We start from the raw sequence: 25,280 nt of genomic DNA, 5'->3' as shown, positions 1-25,280 counted from the left end.
GGAAATAACCATAGATCCTTATCTAGCATCCTATGGGCAAGCAAGTCATAGTATCCTATGCCTTTGCTTAGACAATGTCCATGAAGGCATGGTTGTCAATTAGCTCCTTGACACTCTTACCTCTCATATTGACATGCACTAAGTATTGTTCTCAAATTTATTTCAAAAATATCTAGCTTTAAACTTACGGTAACGGTAACTGTTCATTAATTTTGCGCATACCCAAAGCATATAGAAATATTAGATGATCATGGATAATGACTAAGTTTGACATAATAAAGTTGATTAAGGCAATACAATTGTTTTGTTTTTCTCTTTCTTTCTTTCTTTGCCGTGGACCGGATGTTGCGCTTGTGTTATTTTTGTTCTGACTGGACAATAGGCTCCACTAAGCCCATTTGTTATTAATTCAATCAACTATAGCTATTTTTTAAGCTACTATTTTTCAGGGTTTTGAATCACATGGATCAAGTGGAATATCTAATCAATCTAAAGTATATTTCTTACTATATACAACGTTACCGCGGTTGTGATTAAGAGGAAAAATAAAATTTAAGTATTAATAATTTAAGATTATGGTAAAAGAGCAACCCGAGTTATGTTAGGTTCTTTGTGGGTGAATCTTATCCAGCATTCAAGGACCCAGCTCTTGCCATCCCAATCTGCACTGCATTTCACAAATGAAAGGTTTGTGATGGGAAAAATAATGCAGTGATCAGCTTAACATACCAAGATATAATTAAGTTTGTATCGCTTAACACAACAGACATAATGCAGTAGTTTTTATCATAAACCCAATAATTTTGCAACGCATGCAAGCTTATGTGGATTGTATGTTCCATTTTATCAATAGAAACGCCCCATGCCTGAATCGAGTCGTGTTGTGTTAGGGTGTAATAACACTATGGTAAATTAATTATGCTCTCTTGCTCAACAAAACTTGTGTGCGATTTGGACCTAAATTTATGCACTTCATTTTCTTCCGCTAATACAAATTATAACATGCATTAACTCACCAACAAATAATTTTCTATTTATCTACCATGAGATCACTTCAATAGGAATTGAAGACGCTCTGCTACATCTGCCATATCTGGCCTTAGATCAACATCAAGATTTAGACATTGCACAATAATATCTGCCAAACTATGAAAAATCCCAATGGTTCCTTTTGCTGAAATTTCTGGGTCAACAAGCTCGATCACTCCCCTCTTCTTTGTGTAAGTGTCAAGGGAATTCCCGAGCAAGTTATTGATGTCAGGATCTAAGATCTTCTTCCTTGTAATGAGTTCTAAGAGCACAACTCCAAAACTGTAGACATCACTTTTACTCGTATATAGGCCTGTTTGCACATATTCTGGATCAATGTAGCCCAAGTTACCAATGATAGTGCTTGTGTAACTTTCTTCAATGGCAATCATCCTAGATGTACCAAAGTCAGAGATCTTTGGCACAAAGTCCTCATCCAAAAGGATATTAGCTGGTTTAACATCACCGTGGAGAATTGGTGTTGTGATTTCTGAATGCATGTAAGCTAGGCCCTTCGCTGATTGTGCAGCAATCTGTAGGCGTAGATCCAAGTCAAGAGGCAGCCTGTTGTTGTCATGCAGAATTTTATCGAGGCTACCATTGGACACATACTCATAGACCAAAATTGGGACGTCAACCTCTAGGCAACAACCTATGAGGTTGACAATATTCTTATGCAACACTCGAGATTGAATGATAACTTCGTTTGCAAATTGGTTTGCCACTTTAACATCAATCTTGGGCTTCTTGATTGCCACCGGTTGTATTTCATCTGTAAGATACCCCTTGTAAACTTCACTAAAGCCACCTTGTCCAATACGATTACTTGTTTTTAGTATTGGCTCTAGCTCTACCTTTTTGAATACCTTAATTTTATTGACCTTTTCAATTATAGGCCCCCCATTCTTTCTAAAGAATTCTTTCATCTTCCGTTTCTCTTTGCCAATAAGAAAGATGAACACCATGATTGCTACGATGAAAAGTCCACCTATTGCACCTACAGAACAACATAGATACTTATAGTAATAATCCAAATCATCTACAATTTTTGTTGAAGATATTTTCTTTAAGCAATTAGTATCTGTAACTACTAGTCAAAGAATCCACATGTGCTATTTTATTTCGAAACAAATTAATTCTGGTTATTTTTGCATTGTACTTACTGCTAAGATCTCATAGTCCTATTACAATTAGGTGGTACCAAATATAAAATAACTGGTCCATTCTTAGCATCGGAAACAGCCATGTCCTGTCCAGGACTATCTTGCCATTGTCCTATGAAAGGATCCTATGTATTAAAGGCATATGTTTCAAGAACATATACCTTACCTGTTCTTATTGGAACTTGGAAGTGAGTAAGAAGTGTAAAATATGCATAGGGATCATATATATACCTGTGACAATTTTTGCTGCAAGTGGAAAATTGGGGTTGCAGGGAATATTCAGTGGATCGGCACTGTGGGTACCTCTAGGGCACTTGCATTCATAGGAACCCGGTGTATTCTCACAAACGCCTCGGCATGGATACTCCTTATTATGTTCATCACACTCGTTGATATCTGCATTGTTTAGCAGCCATGCATGTCTATCAGATATTCAGAGCCATAGAACACTATCCATAATTAACAACAACCAATTAGGAATGAAATTGAATATTTGAAGTACGAGACCAACAGCTGCAGTAACTGTTTGCCATGGCAAACGATTTGAGACCACGGAAGGATGGTGGTATATACTAATTCAACTAACAATTAGTTCTCCTTCAAGAAGTAACATCAATTAGTTTGCCCATAATTAAAACGTAGCAAGGTGTATAATTCAGTTCAGTCAGAACTAATTTAAGCTGAAACTCGTTTGAAATTCAGAATTTTTCTTCCTCCAATAAAACACTGAAGCTCGGGACCCATCAAATTCACACTAATAAGTACTTACCAGTACAACCATCGGCGATATAGGGATTGCCTTGATAGCCCTTGCTGCAGTTGCAGACGTAGCCAGGTCCATTGGAAGAGTCAAGGCACTCACTGTTGGTGCTCATACAAGCATAGCTCTCCTTCTTCTTCGCCTGTTCGCACGTGAGGTTGTCGCGGATGGCCCAGTCCAGCCACACCGGCATCTTGGTGTTGGTGTCCATCTTCAGGTCAGCTTTGCGGAAGGTGTAGCTGTCCTTGTCCACCAGGAATACGTAGTCGCAGGGGCTGAAAGCCAGGACTTCCGAGTGGTTGTAGAGTTCAAACCCCATGTTGTTGTTGGTGAGGCCCGGCGGAATCTCGACGTGGCAGCACCCGACGCCGGCGCAGGCGCCGTCGGTGGCGCTCTGGGAGTTGTTGCAGAAGGACAGGCACCCGGTGTAGTAGGCGTAGGGGTAGTAGCCGTTGCCCTCGCTCCGCTGGCTCTGGGTGTATCCCAGGGTGTTGCAGCCGATGCCGACGAGCTGGTTGTGGGTATTGGAAATCCGGTACACGTCGTCGCTGTTGAAGTTCACGTCGCCATCGCTGGAGTCGTACACCGTCTTTGCGGAGCTGAAGCACTGCCACGCGACGGGCAGCATCACTCGGGCCTCCGCCGTCTTGATGGACAGGAGGTCCACCGGGACGGGCCTCGTGGTGCCGGCGAGCACCGGCATGCCCGTTACATTGTCGCAGACGATCTCGAAGCCATTTCGGAAGCAGCCGGTGCCGATGCCGAAGGGATATTGGATGGATATGCCGCTGCAGCTATCAGGGCAGCCTGATGTGTTATTGGATTCAGCAGTAACTCTGGAAGCAGCCATTGCTGCTGCTGCTGCTAGCAGCAGAAACGGCAGCAAGATCAACCTTGTCGGCATTATTGTGTTGCTTTTCTTCACGGAAAATATAAGTGGACCAAATGAGTACTTCTAGCTAACTGTATATATGTGAGATGGAAAGGTCATGTTGATGCTTGCGTGTAATAGACGGAACTCTTGACTCAAGATTCATTTCTTTCTTCCTATTCCTATGTGAAGTATGCAAAGGTCACTTTTTTTTTCTAAAAAACAAAGAAGGTAACAAGCTCATGAACACTGGTGAGCAATACCTATTAAAAGCTCAATGCATCTTGAAGAAGTGCAGAAGGCATAGGTAGATGGAAGGCACCTCAGATAGCAGCATTTCTAGTTGTAGGCTTGTAGCATAAACAGCTCATGCAGCTGGAATACACGCCGCCCTTCGGAGAAGCTGCAAGAAGGGGAAAAAATAAGGGGGTATAAATCTGCAAGAAACTGCTAGAGAAATGAGCAGGGAGTCGTCGACAACCTGGAAGGGCAGGATCATACCTTGGCTGCGTTAACCTACGGGCGATATTTCTTGAGGGGGGCTGGCCATGGTTTTTTAACCCACCCTTTCATTCACTTAAGACCCTGCGCCCGACTCGGTCTGCCAGTGAATTTTGGCTCTACGTCCGGTCGTGCGGCCAGCAGCTAGCACTTCGGACTGTTCGGAGGAGGGGGGGAAGAACCGGAGAGCAGGAAGTTGAGGCCTACTGGATCTGGGGGAAACGGCGGAGCGCGCAGCAGAAGGCCGGCGGTATTGTGGTTGCGGCACATCGATCGAGGATTCAGCCGGGCAGCGGCCGGCCGGCGGCGGAGGCGCGGATGGTAGCCGGGGGCAGAGGATGGTGGAGCAGAGACAGGAGCTCGAGCAGGGTCCCGGTCGGTGTCACAGCTAGCGCAATTTGCAATGGAAGTCATCGCCGTACCTAGCACCTTGCTAGAGCTGGAGTCATGGAGTCATAGGCTTGCCCCATTCATTCTAATTAATTCACTAAAAGAATTTAAAGCCCACTATTAAATGCTAAGGAATCAATGGCTTAATTCCGTACCGGAAATTGAGGAGGATCTCAACCGACTTAAATGGTGAACTTCGTGTATACCACTTGTGAAGCCGGTAAGAGAAGGACGGTGAACCGCGCGCGCGCGCTCGCTCGCCTCGCCGTGCCGGGCCGTGGCCGTGGCGAGGCGAGGCGAGGCCGGCCGGTAGTACGTCCAGGGCGGTATTAGTGTTCTCGGTGATAACCTGGTGGATTCTTATATCCGGCTGCCGGCAGTGGGAGGAGTTGTTGGTGCTTCCAGTGCCAATCTTGTTCAGAAGAACAACTCCCACAAGAACAAGAAAAAGCCACCGCAGAACCAACCAAAGACTAAGCAGACAACCACTTTTAAGAAGAAGAAGGGAGCTTGCTATGTGTGCGCTAGTACGGATCACTTTGCTGCAAAGTGTTTTCACCCGAATGGTGAGTTGACACTGGTGCTGATGCTTCTTTGTTCTCTTCCACCAGGTTAGCTCGCTCCCTGAACGACTCCTTCGTCTACTTCCCGGCGTGACCGTTCGTGGTACTGCACTGCGAACCTCTTCCTGCATCGACATACTTCCCGCCTTGGGGTACTTACTAAACCTACTCTGGTTTAATTCTTTGTTCATGCTTATTAGTGAGAATAACATGAACACATGCACATACCTTATACACACATTATCACTCATCATGAAATTGATAGTAATATTTGGAATTAAAATATATCGAAGATTGCCTATAATTCTAACAATCCAAAAACCTGATTTTGTTAATAGGCTTTCGGTATCTAGCTTTGCTGCATCAATCAAACCACCACCTTTTGATGGTTCAAATTACAAACGTTGGCAAGAACGGCTTACACTATGGTTAACACTATCAAGAGTGATCCATGTGAAAGAGGGTAAGCCTGAACAATTCTCTCCAGAAGAAGGGAGTGCGTTCGATGAGGCTGATATGCTCTTTCGAGACTTGATCATTAGTGCTCTCGGTGATAACCTGGTGGATTCTTATATCCGGCTGCCAACTGGCAAAACGTTGTGGGATGCTTTTGAGGCTCAATATGCAGTATCTGACGCCGGCAGTGAGTTGTATATCATGGAGCAGTTTCTTGAATATAGGATGGTTGAAGACCGTTCTGTGGTGGAACAGGCTCATGAAATACATACTCTGGCAAAAGATCTCAAAAATTGCAGCAAAGAGTCCCCATGTGTGTTACCCAATAAGTTTGTGGCCGGAGGTATAATCTCTAAGCTGCCACCTTTTTGGAGGGACTTTGCTACTTCTCTAAAACACAAGAGACAGGAGTTCACCATAGATGGACTCATAGGGACTCTTGATGTTGAGGAGAAGGCGAGAGCAAAGGATATACGTGGGAAAGGAGTTGTTGGTGCTTCCAGTGCCAATCTTGTTCAGAAGAACAACTCCCACAAGAACAAGAAAAAGCCACCGCAGAACCAACCAAAGACTAAGCAGACAACTACTTTTAAGAAGAAGAAGAAGAGAGCTTGCTATGTGTGCGCTAGTACGGATCACTTTGCTGCAAAGTGTCCGAACCGTAAAGGCAACGACTCCGCCAACATGGTTATTAGCGAGCCTGGAGGAACATCGGGGTACGGTAATTTATTACCTACTGTTCTTTCAGTCTTTGGTTCACCCTTATGGTGGGTTGACACTGGTGCTAATATTCATGTTTGTGCTGATGCTTCTTTGTTCTCTTCTTACCAGACCGGCGGGACTTCCTCCTTGCTGATGGGGAACGGATTGCATGCGTGTGTTCTTGGTGTTGGTACGGTAAATCTGAAGTTTACTTCGGGGAAGACCGTGCAGCTGAAGAACGTGCAGCATGTCCCCACCATCAAGAAGAATCTAGTCAGCGGTTCTCTACTGTGTAGAGATGGTCTTAAATTAGTCTTTGAGTCTAATAAATGTATCTTGTCTAAGTTTGGTACTTTTGTTGGAAAGGGTTATGAAAGCGGAGGCTTGTTCCATCTTTCTTTGTCAGATGTTTGTAATAAAGTTGCATACAATGTTATTAACGTTGATGAAACAAATGTTTGGCATTCGAGACTTTGTCACGTTAATTTTGGTTGTATGATGCGCTTAGCTAATTTGAGCTTAATTTCAAAGTTTACTTTTGTTAAAAATTCTAAGTGTCATGTATGTGTTGAATCAAAACAAACTCGCAAGCCTCATAAGACCGCGGAGGCAAGGAGCTTGGCACCCTTAGAATTAATTCATTCCGATTTGTGCGAAATGAATGGAGTGTTGATAAAAGGTGGTAAAAAATATTTCATGACTTTGATTGATGATAGTACTAGATTTTGTTACATCTATTTGTTGAAGTCAAAAGATGAAGCTTTACTCTACTTTAAAATCTATAAAGCTGAAGTAGAAAACCAACTTGAGAGAAAGATCAAAAGAGTTAGGTCAGATCGTGGTGGCGAGTATTTCTCAAATTTATTTACTTTATTTTGCGAGGAACATGGTATTATTCATGAAAGGACGCCTCCCTATTCACCTCAGTCAAATGGGGTTGCCGAAAGAAAGAACCGCACCCTAACGGACTTGGTTAACGCCATGTTAGATACAGCGGGACTTTCCAAGGAATGGTGGGGTGAGGCTATATTGACTGCATGTCATGTCCTAAACCGTGTTCCTACAAAGAATAAAGAGATAACTCCATTCGAGGAATGGGAGAAGAAAAGGCCAACACTGTCATACTTACGTACATGGGGTTGTTTGGCAAAAAATGAGTGTGCCAATAACTAAGAAACGTAAGCTTGGATCTAAAACTGTGGATTGTATCTTTCTAGGTTATGCTATTCACAGCGTTGGGTATAGATTTTTAATAGTGAAATCTGGAGTACCTGACATGCATGTTGGTACTATAATGGAGTCCAGAGATGCTACATTTTTTGAAAACATTTTTCCCATGAGAGATGAAACAAGTTCATCTAGGCAAGAGTTCATCGAGGATGATGGCTCTACTGAGCCGATAGAACATAATGAACATACACTTGTGGAAAATCCTAAGGAGGATAACAATGATGCTCCGAGAAAGAGTAAGAGACAAATGACTGTAAAGTATTTTGGTGATGATTTCATTGTATACCTCATAGATGATACACCCAGAACCATTGAAGAGGCATATTTATCTCCTGATGCTGACTATTGGAAGGAAGCAGTGAGGAGTGAGATGGATTCTATTATGTCTAATGGAACCTGGGAGGTAGTTGAACGTCCTTATGGATATAAACCGGTTGGATGCAAGTGGGTGTTCAAGAAAAAGTTTAGGTCAGATGGTACTATTGAAAAGTACAAGGCTAGGCTTGTGGCCAAGGGTTATACCCAAAAACAAGGAGAAGATTTCTTTGACACTTATTCATCAGTTGCCCGATTGACCGCAATTCGAGTGTTACTTTCCCTGGCAGCCTCTTATGGTCTTCTCGTTCATCAGATGGACGTTAAGACGGCTTTCCGCAATGGAAAGTTAGAAGAGGAGATCTATATGGATCAGCCGGATGGGTTTGTATCAAAGGGTCAAGAAGGAATGGTTTGTAAGTTGTTGAAATCTTTATATGGTCTCAAGCAAGCGTCTAAGCAGTGGCATGAAAAGTTTGATAGAACTTTGACCTCTGCTGGCTTTGTTGTGAACGAAGCTGACAAATGTGTGTACTATCACTATGGTAGGGCTGAAGGAGTGATTTTGTGCTTGTATGTGGATGACATACTGATCTTTAGCACTAGCCTTAATGTGATTAAGGAAGTCAAAGAGTTTTTATCTCAAAGTTTTGAGATGAAGGATCTGGGAGAAGCTGATGTTATTCTTAATATAAAACTGGTAAAAGAGAGCAATGGTGGGGTGATTCTTACACAGTCTCACTATGTGGAGAAGGTGTTAAGTCGCTTTGGTTATAGCGACTATAAACCTGTCTCAACACCATATGATGCCAGTTTAATTCTTAGAAAGAACAAAAGGATAATGCGAGATCAGCTGAGATATTCTCAGATCATTGGTTCATTAATGTATTTAGCGAGCGCTACAAGACCTGATATCTCGTTTGCTGTAAGCAAACTGAGCCAGTTTGTTTCAAACCCGGGAGATGATCATTGGAAGGCTCTTGAAAGAGTAATGCGCTATCTAAAGGGGACAATGAACTATGAAATTCACTACACTGGGTACCCAAGGGTACTAGAAGGGTACAGTGATTCAAACTGGATTTCTGATGCTGATGAGATAAAGGCCACAAGTGGATATGTGTTTACACTTGGTGGTGGAGCTGTTTCCTGGTAGTCTTGCAAGCAGACCATCTTAACAAGGTCAACTATGGAAGCAGAACTCACAGCATTAGATACCGCCACTGTTGAGGCTGAGTGGCTTCGTGAGCTCCTTATGGACTTGCCGATAGTTGAAAAACCGTTACCGGCAATTCTAATGAACTGTGACAATCAAACGGTAATTGTCAAGGTGAACAGTTCAAAGGATAACATGAAGTCATCTAGACATGTGAAAAGGCGGTTGAAATCTGTCAGGAAATTGAGAAACTCCGGAGTTATAGCCCTGGACTATGTTCCGACGGCTAAAAATCTGGCAGATCAGTTTACAAAGGGTCTTTCACGAAATATCATAGACAATGCATCTATGGAATTGGGCCTGAGACCCACGTGAGTCATTCTATTGTGGAAATCTGTCCTATGTGATCGGAGATCCTGTGAATTAGGATGGTGAAACAAACTAAAGTTTGACTGTGTGAAGAGAACCTTTGTGAAAAGGGCTCATTCCGTGTATAAGGTGCATTTCTCTTCTAATTTGTATGGCAGGTTGGTCTATACCTTAATGTGTTCCACGTGGTTTCTTTTGTTTTCTTGAAACAAAGATGTTGTCCTACAGAACATCTAAAAGGAACACACCTATATGAGTCTGACTACTGGTCATGGTCTATGAGAACTGGGTATTCTCTAGAAACTCATGAAGGGCCTGGAGTATGACTTATAAGCTCCAAACCGCGGGGATGCTTTTGCAGCCTAGTACCAGTGTAGGACTCTGGTCAAACTTGTTTGCACAAAACTGGCAATTCAAGGCATAGTCCATTGCACAGTTGTGAACAAGTGTAGCTTTTGTCCTAGATGGAAGTTCAACTTAACAGTCTCTGTCGAATACTGGTATATCAATGAGGGAATGAGGGCATTTCTAGTTCTTGGTGGGGATTGTTGGAGTTATGGACTTGGCCCATTCATTCTAATCAATGCACTAAAAGAATTTAAAGCCCACTATTAAATGCTAGGGAATCAATGGCTTAATTCCGTACCGGGAATTGAGGAGGATCTCAACCGACTTAAAAGGTGGACTTCGTGTACACCACTTGTGAAGCAGGTAAGAGGAGGACGGTGAACCACACGCGCGCGCGCTCGCTCGCTTCGCCGAGCCGGGCCGAGGCCGTGGCCGTGGCCGTGGCGAGGCCGGCCGGCCGGCCGGACGGGCGGTGCGGTGCGGTGCGGTGCGCGTGCACGGCCGGCCGGACGGACGGACGGACGTGACGTGCAGGTGCGACGTGATGTGCTGAGATGAGAAGGACGTTTTGCTATAAAGAGCAGTAAAGAGCATTAAAACAGAGAGTTAATGTTGTCACTAATGACCGGACATTCAAGACTCTTTACGACTTCTAGGTTCGTTGAACCTGAGACACAATAACTGCTCATCAAAGTCATTCATGACGTCCAGATTCGTTGAACCTGACGCACCTCATGCCTATATAAACCATCACCCTCTCCTCCCATCCTCACTCACCTCAGCACTTGACCTCAAGTACTCCTTCTTAGGAGACCTCTCTCCTCTCCCTCAGCTGCTTTCTGCCATTCCCATCGCTAGTACTGCGCGCACAGCTCTAGCGAGAGTAGGGCCTCCGGAACCTCCGCTCGGTGAAGGTCCTGCACGGGACGCGGGCAATCAGGTTTTTGGGGAGCGTCTTGACGCGACTGCTCGCTCCCTGAACGACTCCTTCGTCTAGTTCCCAGCGTGCTCGCTCGTGCGAACGACTACTTCGTCTACTTCCCGGCGTGACCGTTCGTGGGAACGACTACTTCGTCTACTTCCCGGCGTGACCGTTCGTGGGACTGCACTGCGAACCTCTTCCTGCATCGACATAGTTCGGCTACTTCGAGCAAGGCCAGTCGAATAGCATGTCTATTCCAGCTGGTAACGGCGCAACTGGTGCCCCCGGCACTCGTCCCGCCTTGGGGTACTTACTAAACTTACTCTGGTTTAATTCTTTGTTCATGCTTATTAGTGAGAATAACATGAACACATGCACATACCTTATACACACATTATCACTCATCATGAAATTGATAGTAATATTTGGAATTAAAATATACCGAAGATTGCCTATAATTCTAACAGCTAGTACATTCCCTCTTTCTTCTCGCTTTTACCGCAACTTTCTTGACAATCTGACCATGACATGTGAGCACCTTTCCTTTTCTTTGAAACTGTAGGCACCTTGTTTTCTTCCTAAAAAAAACTGGCAAACGGTTTCTTACTGTGTTTGCTATTTGCAAATGGATTATGTGCACTGTGTAATCAAGCTAAGGTTTTCCTTACTAAATACAACGTTACCGAGAATTGTGATCAAGAGGAAGGAGATTGTATTAAAGTAGTTAGAAATGTCCAGGGAAGTGGCATGGGGCCGTACGGTCATGTCGTCAAGGAGATCGGCAGACCTCATCCATGAAGGCTGTGACTCATCATCTGACTGAATTAGTCTGAACCGTTATCAGGCCCGTATCTGTTGGGCCGTTCGTTTGCTGTTGCTGCTGGGGCAGGAGCCACCTGTAAGCCCAGGCAAGCCACTGAACCCGCGCCACCTAGAGCGGGCGCCCGCGCCGGAAGAATCAACACACACACACACACACACGGGAATGGCTCCACAACAATTGAGTAAAAATTGTTTTTGTATAACTCAATTTTTGGACCAATGGTAGCTTGCCACATGGGGATTGTGTAGCTGACAATTTGAGTGAGAAGGAGCCAAAAGGTACTCAATTTTCTAACCAACCACTAGTGATGAAAATTCGACGGAAAAAGTTGTGCCTTCGTCAACCAAAAAAATATAAGGTTAAGTAAACAGAAAAGCCAAGCCCAGTAAGGGCCCGTTCGGTTTTCCCGGAATGGCCCGTTCCGGGTGCCATTCCGGCTGGATCCGTCCGGCCCGGATTGAAAACAGTTCTGGGTTGGAAGTGTTGTTCGGTTTGGACCGGCCCGGTTAGAAAAAAGGCCTGGAACGGCCATTCCTCCCCTCCCATAGCCCGGATCAGAGACTCCTCTCTCACCCTCCGGATCCCATCCTGGAGCTCTCGCACGCGACGGCTGGGGGCGGGGCGACGGCGCTGCGCGGCGCAAGGGGAGGCGACGGCGACCGCTCCCATCCATCGTCCACCCTCTCCGTCGCCTTCTCGCCGGTAACGCATCGTCCTTGTCTTTCTTGCCCTCTTTTCTCCCCGTCGCGATTCGATTCGATTCAAGCAAAGCCAAGCCAAGCGAAGCAAAGCAGGAGAGCAAGCCGGCGCCGATGTGCACGCGCGCGCCGCGACCGTCGATGGTCTTGTAGCTGTTCACCAGGAGCTCCTCGTTCAGGCGGATGGTCATGTCGGCAGCGAACACGATCCAGAGGGGCCCCTCCTGGATGGCGGCGTGGCGGAGCGTGCCCGGGACGGGGTTCACGGGGTCGCGGTCCGAGGAGTCCATCACCACGTACAGCGGCACCAAGGACTCGAAAGACTCCGTACCTGTGGAAGTCGGCGACGACGGCGGCGGGGTCGGGGACCGAGGAGTTGAGCAAGGGGAGTGCCGAGGTGGTGGCGGCGGCGAGCAGTAGGAGGGGAAGAGGGTAATGCTGGTGGATTTGGGGGCTCCAGCCATGGCTTCTTGGCTCAGGATTGCAGCTACTGAGGTGATGGCTCCTGAGGTTTGCAGCTCAGGATTGGGGGCGCCAATGGCAATGGGGGGAGTTGCTGTGGGGCAGTGTGAATGGGGAAGGGGGTGAGCGGGCTGCGGGGCGGAGCAGAGGTGGGGGAGACCGGGAGAGGAAGGGGTGAAGAGAGAGGAGGAGAGGGAGGTGATTTGGAATCACCTGGGGGAGATTGCTTCCTTGCTTGTGCCCGTTTGCCGGTGCCCGTGTGCTCCCTGCTCCCTGCGCTGCTCCGTTTGCTCCTTGTTATCTGCTGGCTGGCTGGTTGCTGCTGGCTGGCTGTTATCTGCTCCTTGTTATCTGCTGGCTGGCTGTTATCTGCTCTTTATCGTTTGGCATCATCCGATCCATACTAATAGGAATCTGCAGATTGTAAGTCCTGTTAGATTTCTCTTGATCTTGATAAAACAATAGCCGATGAGCAAATAATTGAGTCAATGCATTAGGTCCACTCTTGGCTGCACCAGTTAGTCCATTTGTGTTTCTCTACTCCAGACTAATAGGAGATGAACCATGTTATACTCAATACATGTTATATCATTAAATATGTGAGATCTCAATTTTTAATACACATGGTTAAAATGGCACCACAAAAAAGTAACATGCCCAATTTTTCAAACAAAGTCGGAAACTGTTGTCAGTGGAAAATTCATCACATGTCACATTGTATGATACCACAGCATTGAAATGGGCCTTGGTAATTTCATTTTTAACATCAAACCAGTGTATGCTTTCTCTTGAATTCCATCTGTTTGTGATTTCATACAAATCCTAGTAAAATTTGTGCGTTTCAGGGGCCATATAAGCCAGAGGTTCACCAGATGCAAGTAGTTCCATTATTACCCAAAAAAATATACATGCATCCAATTGTTACTGTCACATTATAATTAGTGTAGCAGTGCAAGAAAGGTAAAAAATGTGCCAGTAACAAACCTGGATAATTTGGTCGACAGCCTTATAAGCTGCATCGACCGGACCTGCTCCAACGGAACATGCTATTTTCTCCTCTCCATCTGGTCCTATCAGTTTCACAGTTGCTGTAGACAAACCAAGTGTTCCACATGTTGCCTGCAAAGGGGTGTGCACAACATTTCAAGCTTAGCATACCATGTTCCTATTAACCAAAGTTTAGCCAACTGCAGCTCAATTATACCTGTACTTCAGCAAGGGACCAAATTACTTTAGGCTGGAATATCTCATCTGACAATGACGCTTCTATGTCCTCATCAGTTACACGCTGCAAAGGGTGAACTAACTGGGGACTTTATAGATCTTTGTAATCACACAAAAACTAAGTGAAAGTTTTATAGAGCTTTGCCGTAAGCTGGGGACTTATAGGGTACTGCTCCTTGTCGCTGTTTTCACTAGGGTACTGCTCCTTGTCGCTGTTTTCACTAGGGTACTGCTCCTTGTCGCTGTTTTCACTTGGGAAATACCGGTTCGAGTTGTCTGTTCTATAAGTGATACTATTTCTTTCTTATGTGCTGTCACTTGAGTTATCACCTACCTGCTGAAGTCTCTTTCTTGATACTTTTTATTGTTACTTGTAGATCCCTCCGGCACCGGTTCGTGTTGGAGAAGGTGAAGCTCCCCCTTCTTGGGATCCGGTACAAACTCCAAAATGTACTCCATCTTTTACATGCTTTAGTTCTACAATGAGTATATGACATAATAAATTTACATGCTTTAGTTCTACAATGAGTATCTCATTGCGAGATCGCGTTAGAAAGAGGAGGGAGGATGAAGATGATGACATGATGCTGTTTCTTTTCCCTGCCTTATATCTCATGGGTTCTACTAGAGGTGGGGGAGAAAAAAAGAAACGTCATACATCAGAAGAGACAGGCGAGATTAAGGTTCGTCGACTCCTCGAGGGACATGTCAAGAACTGCCAAGTTACATTTAGGATGGAACCTCACATCTTCAGAGAGGTGGCGACTTATCTTAGAAGAAGAAGGCTTGTCGTTGATACAAGGATCACGGTGGAGGAGAAGTTGGGTTTTTTCTTATACATGCTAAGTCACAGCGCCTCATATGAGGATCTCCAAGTATTCTTTGGGCATAGCAACGACACCTTCCACCATCACATCAACCACTTCTTTAAGGTGGTCATTCCCACACTTGCTCGCCATTTCCTTCAGCCTCCTGATCCTCATCAAGTGCAGCCGAAAATCCATGACAATCCTAGATTCTATCCTTTCTTCAAGAATTGTCTCGGTGCCATTGATGGAACTCACATTCCTATTTCTATATCTCCTGAGAAACATTCTCCTTTTAGAAATCGGAAGGGAACACTAAGCATAAACGTGATGGTGGCATGTGATTTTGATCTCAACATCACTTTTGTTTCTAGTGGATGGGAGGGATCAGCCACAGATTCCACGGTGCTAAGGTCAGCTATGAGCAAGGGCTTCCAGGTACCTCCAGAAAAATTCTATCTGGTTGATGGAGGGTATGCAAATACTACATCTTTCCTTGCTCCATACCGAGGAGTTCGGTACCATTTGAAAGAATTTGGGGCTGGACATCGAAGACCACAGAACCCAAAGGAGCTTTTCAACCACCGCCACGCACTACTTAGGAACCATGTGGAGAGGGCTTTGGGGGTGCTTAAGAAGCGCTTCCCCGTTCTCAAAGTTGCCACATTTCACAAGTTGGAAAATCAAGTAAAGATACCTATAGCTGCTGCCATCTTTCACAATCTAATCCGATTACTTCATGGAGATGAAGAATGGTTAGATCATCGGCCGGATAATATCGATCCATCAAACTTTGTTGCTCTACCAAATGGTGATCAAATAAGTGACCCAGGAACTACACAAGGCAATGCTTTAAGAGATACCATCGCCCAAGAAATGTGGGCTCAGTATCAGCAACATTTAAATTAGTCTTTGAATAGGTTGTAATAAGTTAATAGTCTTGTATCATGTAAATTAGTCTTTTATGGTTATAATAATTTAATAAGCTTGTATCATGAATAAGTTGTTGAATAAGCTTTTTCTTTACAAAGTTATGGTTGGAAAAGGCTCCCCAAGGTTCAATATGAGCAGTTCACCAAAGGTGCGTAGGTACATGCCTACAACAAATGCTAGTAAAAAGAAGCCTTCTCCTAAATGCAGTGGGGCAAAAAAGAGTGGAGGTTCTCCAAGAGGTATGGTGTTTAATATTTCTTCATGCTTTCTTGTAAGTTTTCTATTATTGATGCTATGAAATTTCTATTATTGATGCCTGACTATTGTTTTATGTAGTGAAACAAAGAGCGGATTGGAATCCAGCCCTAGAGAGGTCCCTTGTTGACATTCTCCATGAGTATAAAGATAGTGGCTATAGAGGTGACAATGGATGGAACTCTGAAGGGTGGAACAAGATGGTCAAGGAGTTCCATCTGAGGAACAAGTATGTTTCCTACACAAAGGCTCAGATTCAAGAGAAAGAAGGTCAGTTGAAGAGAGACTACAAGATGCTCAAAGTGGCAAAGCAACAGAGCGGATCGAGCTGGAACGAGAAAAGGAATATGATTGAAGGACCACAAGCTATGTGGACAAATCTCATGGTGGTGAGTTGATTTCTTGGAGTTGAATTCTTTTATCAATGTAGATAACCTTATAGTGATGACCTCGTATTTGATCAATATTTTTTTTAATTGTGCAGACATTCCCTAAAATTAAGAAGTTTAACAACAACAAGGCAACCTTTCCACTCTTTGATGCTTTGGGAGAGCTTTATGATGGTAAGTTTTCTGCCATAATAGATGCCTTGTGACCTGCTTGCTGTCATGACCTCATATTTCGTTGTTGTTGTGTAGGGCACTTGGCTGAAGGGATTTACAATGTTACTTCTCTTGAGACACCGCAAGAGAAAGAACCCCCTGAGCAACTTCAGGATGCTGAAGATGAGCCACAAGGCTTTGATGACAATGTGGTTTATGAGGTAAATGATGAAGGTGGTGATGGCACTGAAAGGAATGAAGAGGGGCTTCAAGAAATGGCTGATACTCTGTCACGAGATGAAAAAAATGATGCTCCAGCTATTGAAAGAAGTGGACAACAAAGGCCTGCTGCATCAAGAAACAAACAAGAAAAGGAACTAAAGAGACCTAGGAAGAATGAAAACATAGTAGGCATGATGGGGGCATACCTAGAAATGAGGACCAAGCAAGCAGAAGCTGAAGCTGCAGATCGTGCAAAAGAAATGGAGGAAAGAGAAAGGGAGACAAGAGAAAGGGAGGCAAGAGAAAAGGATGCTGCTCAAGCTTCTGATTTCTCGATCAGAAGGTGCATCTCAGTTCTGAACACAATGGAAGTGACGAAAGAAGAAAAGGCAAAAGCATATGCAATCTTCATCAAGAGCAAAGAAAATAGAGAGGCTTTCATATGTGCTTGTGAAGTAGATCAAGAATCGGCCTTGATTTGGCTCAGAAGTGAGATGGCTTAGCAGGTATGTATGATATTACAGCCCAAACTGCAGGTTGTTATGTGCAGGTTACTGTTCTTGTAGAACCAACTGCAGGTTACCGTTCTGTTACAATTCTGCCTAGAAGTGTATATATTGCAGATTTCTTGATTTGGTTGACCTAGGATCTCTTGAACTGTGTGGACCTAGTTTAGTTCAGTTCTTTGTGGACCTAGTTTAAATAATGATACATTTCTGAAGCCATAGGTTTGCAACATTGTTTGCCTGTAAGAGATTATGAAGTTGTGTGCAGATTAGGCACTAAGGTTGGTGTGTTCAGTGTTATGTGCAGAAAAATATATTTCTAGTTGAAAAAAACTTCAATCTGTGTGCATTGTGAGTCATTTTCATTCACTCATTCAATATTTTTTTAAAAAAGCTTGATGACATTTTCAGGGAGGCATATGAGGCAATGATCAAGAAATATTGGATTGGACAAAGTGCGCGGACACTTGAGTAGGCTTAGGCGAGTTATCTACTGGTTTCGGATACTAAATTAAGCTTTGAATTTGTGCACTTTGTGCCTATTTGTGTGAGAAAAGATTGTAATTTCATGAGTGAATCATGTCAGTGTTTTGGATATTGACATAGTTGTGACAATGGCTTTACTGTGCTGAACCAGCTGCTGAGTTGACATAGTTTTTTTTTTGGCATGTTGGTTGATGGTTGTTTCAGCTCAGAGTGTTATCTGTGTGTTAGCAAAATAGAAGAGTTGTTCTAAGTTGATCTGTTGCTCTGAGTTGTTTTCTTTTGTTTCAGCTCTGGGCACTGGTTTAGTTCCATTCCATGCTGCACAACCGAAGATATGCACCGGTTTTGATCCTTACCTGGAACGGCTGATGACTAGGAACGAGTGACAGGTCAGGATCCACTCATTCCTGGCCTGGAATCAAAACAGGACTGGAATCAAAACATCTTTGCCGAACGAGGCCTAAAGGTACAAAACCCCATGAAGATTTCCTTGCCGGCCTAAGGAAAATAGCCATGCGGGATCCACTCACAGAAACAGAACATAAAAGGAGTAATTTCCTGTCAGTCTCTTATCAATTCACAAGATTGTAAATATTATAGGGACGAAACACGTGCATCAAAAACTAAGTACAGACCACCCCACCCCACCCCATCACCACCTGGTTAAAACCGACATCACTGCCGGTTGGACCACCCATTGGATTAGAATCGATGGTGATAGGGTGGCGTATCACCGCCAGATCCAGAACCGACGGTGATGCCGGTTGAAAAAAAACAAAAAAAAGAAACGGCGCGCGCCGCTGCTCCATCGCGCTGGCTGCCCGCACGTGGCTGCTCCCATGAGTAGGCCACTGCAGCCCCACATATCTGCCGCCGCGGATCTTGTATGTCTGCTGCCCGCGCGCCTGCCACCGTGGCCCCGCAGGGCCACTGCCCGCTTGATGGCCATCGTGGCTCCGTGCCCACCGCCGCGTATCCCGCACGCCGCAGGAAGAGGGGGCAAGGAGGAGGGGAGGTGCGCGGGGGAAAGGAAGGGTCGGAGGCAGGGGCGACTGGAGAGGAGAGAAGGGGAGAGAAGCAAGGGAGGTGCGCAAGTCAAGGAAGAGCTTGTGTGGGGAAAATTGGAGAGGAGGAAAGTGGAGGCTGGGGGTAAGGAGACCGGGAGAGAATAATGAGAGGGAGAGGAGTGAGAAAGGAAGAGAGAATTATATTGAGTAAATTCCCTTAGTGTTACGAAAATTTAGATGGCTTTTCTCAATGCTATAGAAGATTTGGAATTACCTTTGGTACCATTGAATCTAAGAATTATCTTACAATACCACAACCTGTCGGGTTTTATCCGGCTGCCCACCGAGGGGTATACCCAAGGTGGTAGGTTTTAGGTTGGGATGCGCCGAGATCAGGAACTCGAAGGTGCAAACAACACAGGATTTAGACAGGTTCAGGCCGCAATATGCGTAATGCCCTACGTCCTGTATGATGGTTTGTATTGCCTTGATGTTGATCGGGTGATCTTCTGTTTTGAGGGGGTCCCTGCCCGCCCTTATATATCCGGGGGGACAGGGTTACATGAATCCTAGTCCAATACTAGCTTATGAATCGTACTCCAATACAACTCGAGTAATTTCCTTCTATATCGACTAGTCTTACTCCGCATGCGGGTAGAATACAACATAAATAAGGTACAGGACACGTCCTATCCCCTTAGCCCAATACGGACTCCTTGATGTACGCAGCCCCGTGGCTCCGGGTCTGACAAGCCCCCGAGCTCTTCGTAGCTGAGTACTGCAGGTTCTTCGAGTACTTCTGAAGCAATCTTCGACTTCTTTCGAAGCTCCATCTTGAAATCTCTCTTCGAATACTCTTCTCCATGCATCGAAGCTATGAGGTGCTCATGCCCCGAATTCTTTCTTTTGTATGGGGTGCGATGAATAATCGCACTCCATATGGAGTAGCCCCCGAGCCTTAGGTTGAATCAAAGAATCAAGCTGAGGGTCAAACTAGTCTTGAGTCTTTTCTTCTTATCCTTCGAGTACTTTCGAAAAATAAGTAATCGATGCCACGTGTTCCACAGCCCCCGAGCCTTGAATCCAAAGCATTTGGAAAAAAGGATCCCAAAGGTCGTGGCAAAAATGCTCCCTTTTGATAAAATATAGTTTAAGAGGAGGATATTGGCATAAATTGAACTCGAAACTCAAAAAACCTCTTTTTTCGGGACAATTAACCCTGAAAAAATGGTTAGTCAAGTAACGTCCCAAAAAATCCACCAAAAAACCGCCTATGTCCAATTAATCCCATTGCGCGACGCTTCACCTTTCACACAGTAAACCACTACCTGAGCGCTGGTTATTTAACCCCGCAGACAGTTAGGGTTTTTCCCTATGCCTTCAGATCTAATGCCGCCGCCAGAAAAAACAAAACCTCAATTAGAGCTTGTCCTGCCTTCGCCCTTCCGCCGTCCTGCGTAGTCGAAAATCTTCGATCCCGCTACCGTAGCCCCGAGCGTTGTGCGAACAACTCGTGGCTGAAAGGATTCGAAATGGCGCCGAAGAAAACCGACCAGAAGGACTTGAAAGAAGCGCAAGCAGCAACCAGCAAATGGTCAATTAGTAAGTGTTCTCACCATAATATAGCAAATTTGGTGTTGGGAGGTCTGCTTCAGGAGAGAGATCTCATCAATTGGCGCCTTCCTTTTCGCGATCCATTCCCCATGGAAAGCGTCGATGAGATCGTTTCTTTCTGCTCTTTTTCTGAACGGGGATTCGCCCTCCCCACTTGTTCATTCTTCCGTGGCCTTTTCTACTTCTATGGGATTGAGCTGCAACACCTTAATCCCAACTCGATCTGCCATATCTCCATTTTCATCCACTTTTGTGAAGCCTACCTCGGAATTGAACCCCATTGGGCTCTTTTCCGCTATCTTTTCCGCGTGAAGCCCCAGCCCACCTCAAAAAATCCTTCTGCAATAGGGGGTGCTGGTATCCAGCTTAGGCAACACGCTAGTGACAAATACATATCTTACAAATTTCCTTCCAATATCCCCGGGTGGAAACAGCAATGGTTCTACATTGCGAACCATGCCCCCAACTCCCTGTGCGGTCCGGCAGGCCCCCTGTTCAGCGTGGCGAATGGACATTGGAGCCCAATGAAGCCGAGATGGACCAAGTAAAAGAGCTGCTCGAGTTGATTGCCACACACAGAGAGATGGGGGTAACCGGGGCATATGTGATGTTATCATTCTTCAAACGCCGAATTCAACCCATCTAACAGCGCCATACCTTAGGTTTCGAGTACATGGGTACTGAAGACCCATCCCGTATGTGCGCAGAAGAGCTTGGGGACGATGCTGCACTTGTTCGCGTCAAGTGAATTCTGCTAGATGTGGATGCCGTCCCGTATGTTCCAGCGGGATTCACAGCCCAGAATCGACCACCATCGGTAAGTGTTCGACTTCTCGACTTCTCCCTCGATCTGAAGAGTTAATACTAACTGATTGACTTAACACAGGATTCAACAGCATTGTATCGAAATTACCCACCGCAACCCGATCTGCCCCGGCCTTACCACATGCTGCCCAGCGCTGCAGCTAAAGCACAGAAAGAAAATATTGCTGGCAGCGAGTCGGCCGCGGGCAGCCAGGCAACTGGGGAGAGGGTGCAAGCAAACAACTCCTCCGGATCATCCGTGGAGTTATCTGACGACGCACCTCTAGTTCCCCGGCGGCGCCGGGAGATGCGGAAACGCAAAGTCAGCACTGCTGACCTTGCCGGGTAAGTATCTGTCAAACTATAAAGTGTCGAGTTGTTTCGCTGAATGTTGATAACAACTCTGTTTTGCAGTCCGTCGTCTTCTTTGCCCAGCCCCCAGCGCCAGAGGGTAGCCGAAATGCCCCCCACCGGAAATGAGGCACCAAAAGCCAGACCCACAGAAGCCGATAGGGTGGACCTGGCACCGTCCCGTGCCGATGATGTAACGATTGCCGTGGCGGGCCCTACCTCGAGGCAACTCGCGCCCTCGACTGAAGCAGCCCTGCCACCATCAGTGGGGGCCGCAGCCATCGCCACGCCGGCGCTGCCAGCCTCATCGACATGCACGCCTGCACCTCCGGCCAAGAGTACAGTGGTGAAGAAACCCTTGAAGCTGGTGTGGAAGAAACCAACAATGATCCGATCCCGAGTGTAAGTGATGCTCTGGACCCTGCCCTTAGCCATGTGACGAAATCACAGTAAAAGTGTTGTGCTGTTGTCTTAAGCAGGTCAACCGCTGCGGTGACGCCAGAACTCGAGTTGGCTCCACCAGCCTCCGAGCCTTCGCCCGGGCAAGCCAACGCGCCGGAGCCAGCAGGGAGGGCAGATGTGGTCGTGCTTGACTCGCCACCGCCCGAGCTCCAGCACGCAGAACTCGAAACCCCTGGCAATGAGCAAGTCGAGGCCGCCACTGCCGTACCCATCGACGTTGCAGGTAAATGATCCCACTGCCTTCTGCCGCAATCGTTGCTATGTTAAAAACCTGTCCTTCGCAGAGAGCCCACAGCCGCCAGCTTTGGAGGGTGCGGGTGCTTCCAGCGAAGCAACCGTGCTGCCAACCCCTGGAGGAGAGAACGCTGATACACTCCAAGAGATGCACCTCCCAGGGGACGATCTGAGCCGCCTGCGCCAAATGATCAAGGCGATCGACACGTTTGCTCTGGTAAAACTTGTCTAAACCGCTGGTAACTGTAGGCTTAAGTCGGCTGTCTCTGACGCCCGGGAACATGTAGGACATGAACCAAAAAACTTCAATGAAGCTGGAAGAGTCAACCAGGCGTATCGACGAGCTGTTGCAGGAGCGAGCCGGCTTCGAGTAGACCATCATCGAGCTCCACGGCCGACTCAAGGAGCAGCGGAAAACCCATCAAGGTACGTTGAATTTGACTCTCGAAATCGTACCCGTAGTCGATAACTTCATGGTCTGAAACCTGCTTATCATCGGAGAACTTAAACAACTCTTAAGTTATAAAGAGGGATTGCTTACTGATTTGAAGAACATGCTGTATCGCCGCGCAGATGAAGTCGAAGGTCTGCGGAAGGTGATGGCCGACACGGAGAAGCAATTCGTCGACTGTCTCCAGCAGATCAAGACTTTGGGCGAGGAGAAAGAGCAGCGCCAGAAGGAACTTAATGACTTGAAGACGGCGGCTCAAGAACTCGTAGAGATGGTGGATCCTCTGGAAGACGGCGCTGAAGATGGGCCACCACTACTTGATCGACTTCGCGGGGCGCCACAAAAAATCCTCAATTTTGTCACTGAGGCGGCCACATCATACGTGGGTCATGCCCTGGGCCTTGTGAAGTCCTTCTGGCCAAAGGCTCAGCTAGAAGTACTCGCGGAGGGTGCAGCTGCTGAGTGCACTGACGAAAACTTCCGCGAGTATTTGCTAGAGGTCCTTCTGGCGAGTAAGAACCAATACTCATGACACAAGAATTTATCCCGTGGTGTCGATGACTTGCCGGTCACCCCTAATCCACGTTGAGGTGGATTCAATGAACTCGATTGCTCCTCTACCAAGTCTTCACTTAGTCCTTGAGCCAATCGATCAAAGAACCTCTCCAAACCTCGGTTCCACTAGGATGCTCTTCACCGCTCCGGCGAGGTGAGCTCAACCTCTCACAAATTTGGTCACGGCACCTTCACAATCTCCTTTTAAGTGCTCGGTGGCTCACACAATCTCCAAGCCGTCTAGGAGGCGGCAACCTCCAAGAGTAACAAGCCAACGACGCTTGCTTGGAATCCCACTAGTGCCTCAATGATCAACCTCTTTGATGCAATGTACTAAACACTCTCTAACTCACAAGAATGCAATCACTAAGCAATGGTGAGTGAGAGATGAGTGAATGAGAGCTCAAGGATATTCTAATGTCTTTCTCAAGTGCCAAGAGAGCTCTCATGCAGCCGAGTATATATAGCCTCCCAATATAAACTAGCTGTTTGGAGGAGTTGGTGGGTTTTCTGCGACATTTGCGGACAGTCCGCCAGCTCCCCCAACGGTCAACTATTGCAAAAACGGCGTGGTAAGAACTAGCCGTTACAGCCTAACCGGACAGTCCGCCATACAGGACCGGACAGTCCGGTTGGATGAAACTTTCTGTCTCAGAAGCTGGAGATAAACCGGACTGTCCGACGTAAGACACCAGACTGTCCGGGGGTGCCGGACTGTCCGGACTAACGAACCGGACTGTCCGGTTCAGGCGTGAAGTGCAGAAAACCTCGTTATGTGTGCATCTTTTCTCTCATGTGCCATGTTTCTCAAGGTATGCACTGCAAAGACTCGATCATAAGGCACTTAGCAAATTTCCAAGCAAATGAACATCGGCCCCTCTTAATAGTACGGCTATCTAGCCTAAAAACCCGGTCGAGTTCTTCTCTACTCTTCTTTGGACCGGCAAAAATAAAATCCCTATGTTATACCTTTGCCTTGAGCTGTCCATTTTGAGTCTCTTCTTAGATCGTTGCGCCATTTGCTTCTTTTTAACTAGTCATCTATGAACCATCCTACTCTCATAAATCTCAATGAAGCAGTTAGTCCACTTATAGTTGTCATTAATTACCAAAACACAATTTAGGGGCTTAGATGCTTTCAGCGTGGCGCGGTACGTCTTTTGCAACTTCAATTATTAAATCTTTTTAAAAAAATTGATAATAATATTACTCTGCTTCCCATTACTCCTGCAGATCGATCTGATCTACTGTGTGGAGGTCGAAGCTGCATCTCAGATTACGTTGTTTGACTGTGGCGTACGTATACCAGAGGCACAGTACAAAGAGAGTTTTCGTCGGATTCATGACAACTTGACGCGAGCGTTACGTGCACTGACGTGTTGCAGCAGAGACGACGTTGGGGCCTCCAGTTCATCTCATGCGTCCGCCCACGTGTACATAGCTGGCCCATCATCCTCTGCAGCACCGCATGCAGCGTCTAGCGGTACTGCCGCCAGTTCGAGCTGTAACTCCTTTATAATTGCCATTTCGATCAACTTTTATTTACACGACTAATTTCGTTTGTTTTTATAGTTATGCACTCGACGGCAATGTGTGACGCTCCGAAAATTTCAAATTTAAAACTACGCGTTAGAGTATCCTGGCCGAAAATGTATTCGTCGTAAAACCCTGATTCTCTCCGTTTCGCCGTTACGCTGACGGCCGACGCGAGCCTGACCGCCGCACTGCTCACACGCTAGAGTAATTCGTAGAAACGGTTCAACGTCGAAACCCTAAAACCTAACCGGAACGATGTCCCGTTCCGCTTCGCTCAATGGCCTGTCACTCACGCGCGACCGCCCGCCGCGATTAGCGCCGGCGCGACTCCTTTTCTTTTCCCTCTCTCCTCGCGCGAATCCCGCGCGCATGGCCGACCGGCCGCGGTCACCGCCGCGACCGGCGCCGGCGCCTCTCCCTCCCTCTTTTTCTTTCTCTCCCTATTTCTTTTCCCCTCTTTCCTTTTCTTTTTCACCCCTTTTCCTTTTCTTTCTTTTTCCTTTCTTCCTTCCCTCTTCCTTCTCCTTTCTTCCTTCC

General features: G+C 46.2%; 1 protein-coding gene across 5 annotated transcripts; it reads right to left on the bottom strand.

Moving 5' to 3' along the window:
• Positions 1 to 1,048: 1,048 nt before the first annotated feature.
• Positions 1,049 to 4,698, bottom strand: LOC112886832 (wall-associated receptor kinase 2-like). Of its 5 annotated transcripts, none has more exons than XM_025952833.1 (5): positions 4,325 to 4,698; positions 4,087 to 4,226; positions 2,962 to 4,005; positions 2,424 to 2,588; positions 1,049 to 2,026 (listed from the first exon to the last, which is right to left on the bottom strand). In XM_025952833.1, exons 3-5 carry the CDS (start codon positions 3,854 to 3,856, stop codon positions 1,050 to 1,052), a joined length of 2,037 nt encoding a protein of 678 aa, XP_025808618.1. In that variant the 5' UTR covers positions 3,857 to 4,005; positions 4,087 to 4,226; positions 4,325 to 4,698; the 3' UTR covers position 1,049. The 5 variants fall into 5 exon arrangements, with proteins under 5 accessions (XP_025808618.1, XP_025808619.1, XP_025808621.1 ...); XM_025952834.1 differs by having other exon boundaries at positions 2,962 to 3,866; XM_025952836.1 differs by having other exon boundaries at positions 2,962 to 3,816.
• Positions 4,699 to 25,280: the final 20,582 nt, after the last annotated feature.

This window comes from Panicum hallii, chromosome 3, assembly GCF_002211085.1.
Source record: "Panicum hallii strain FIL2 chromosome 3, PHallii_v3.1, whole genome shotgun sequence".
NCBI lineage: Eukaryota > Viridiplantae > Streptophyta > Magnoliopsida > Poales > Poaceae > Panicum > Panicum hallii.
This window is presented reverse-complemented; position numbering and strand designations above follow the sequence as displayed.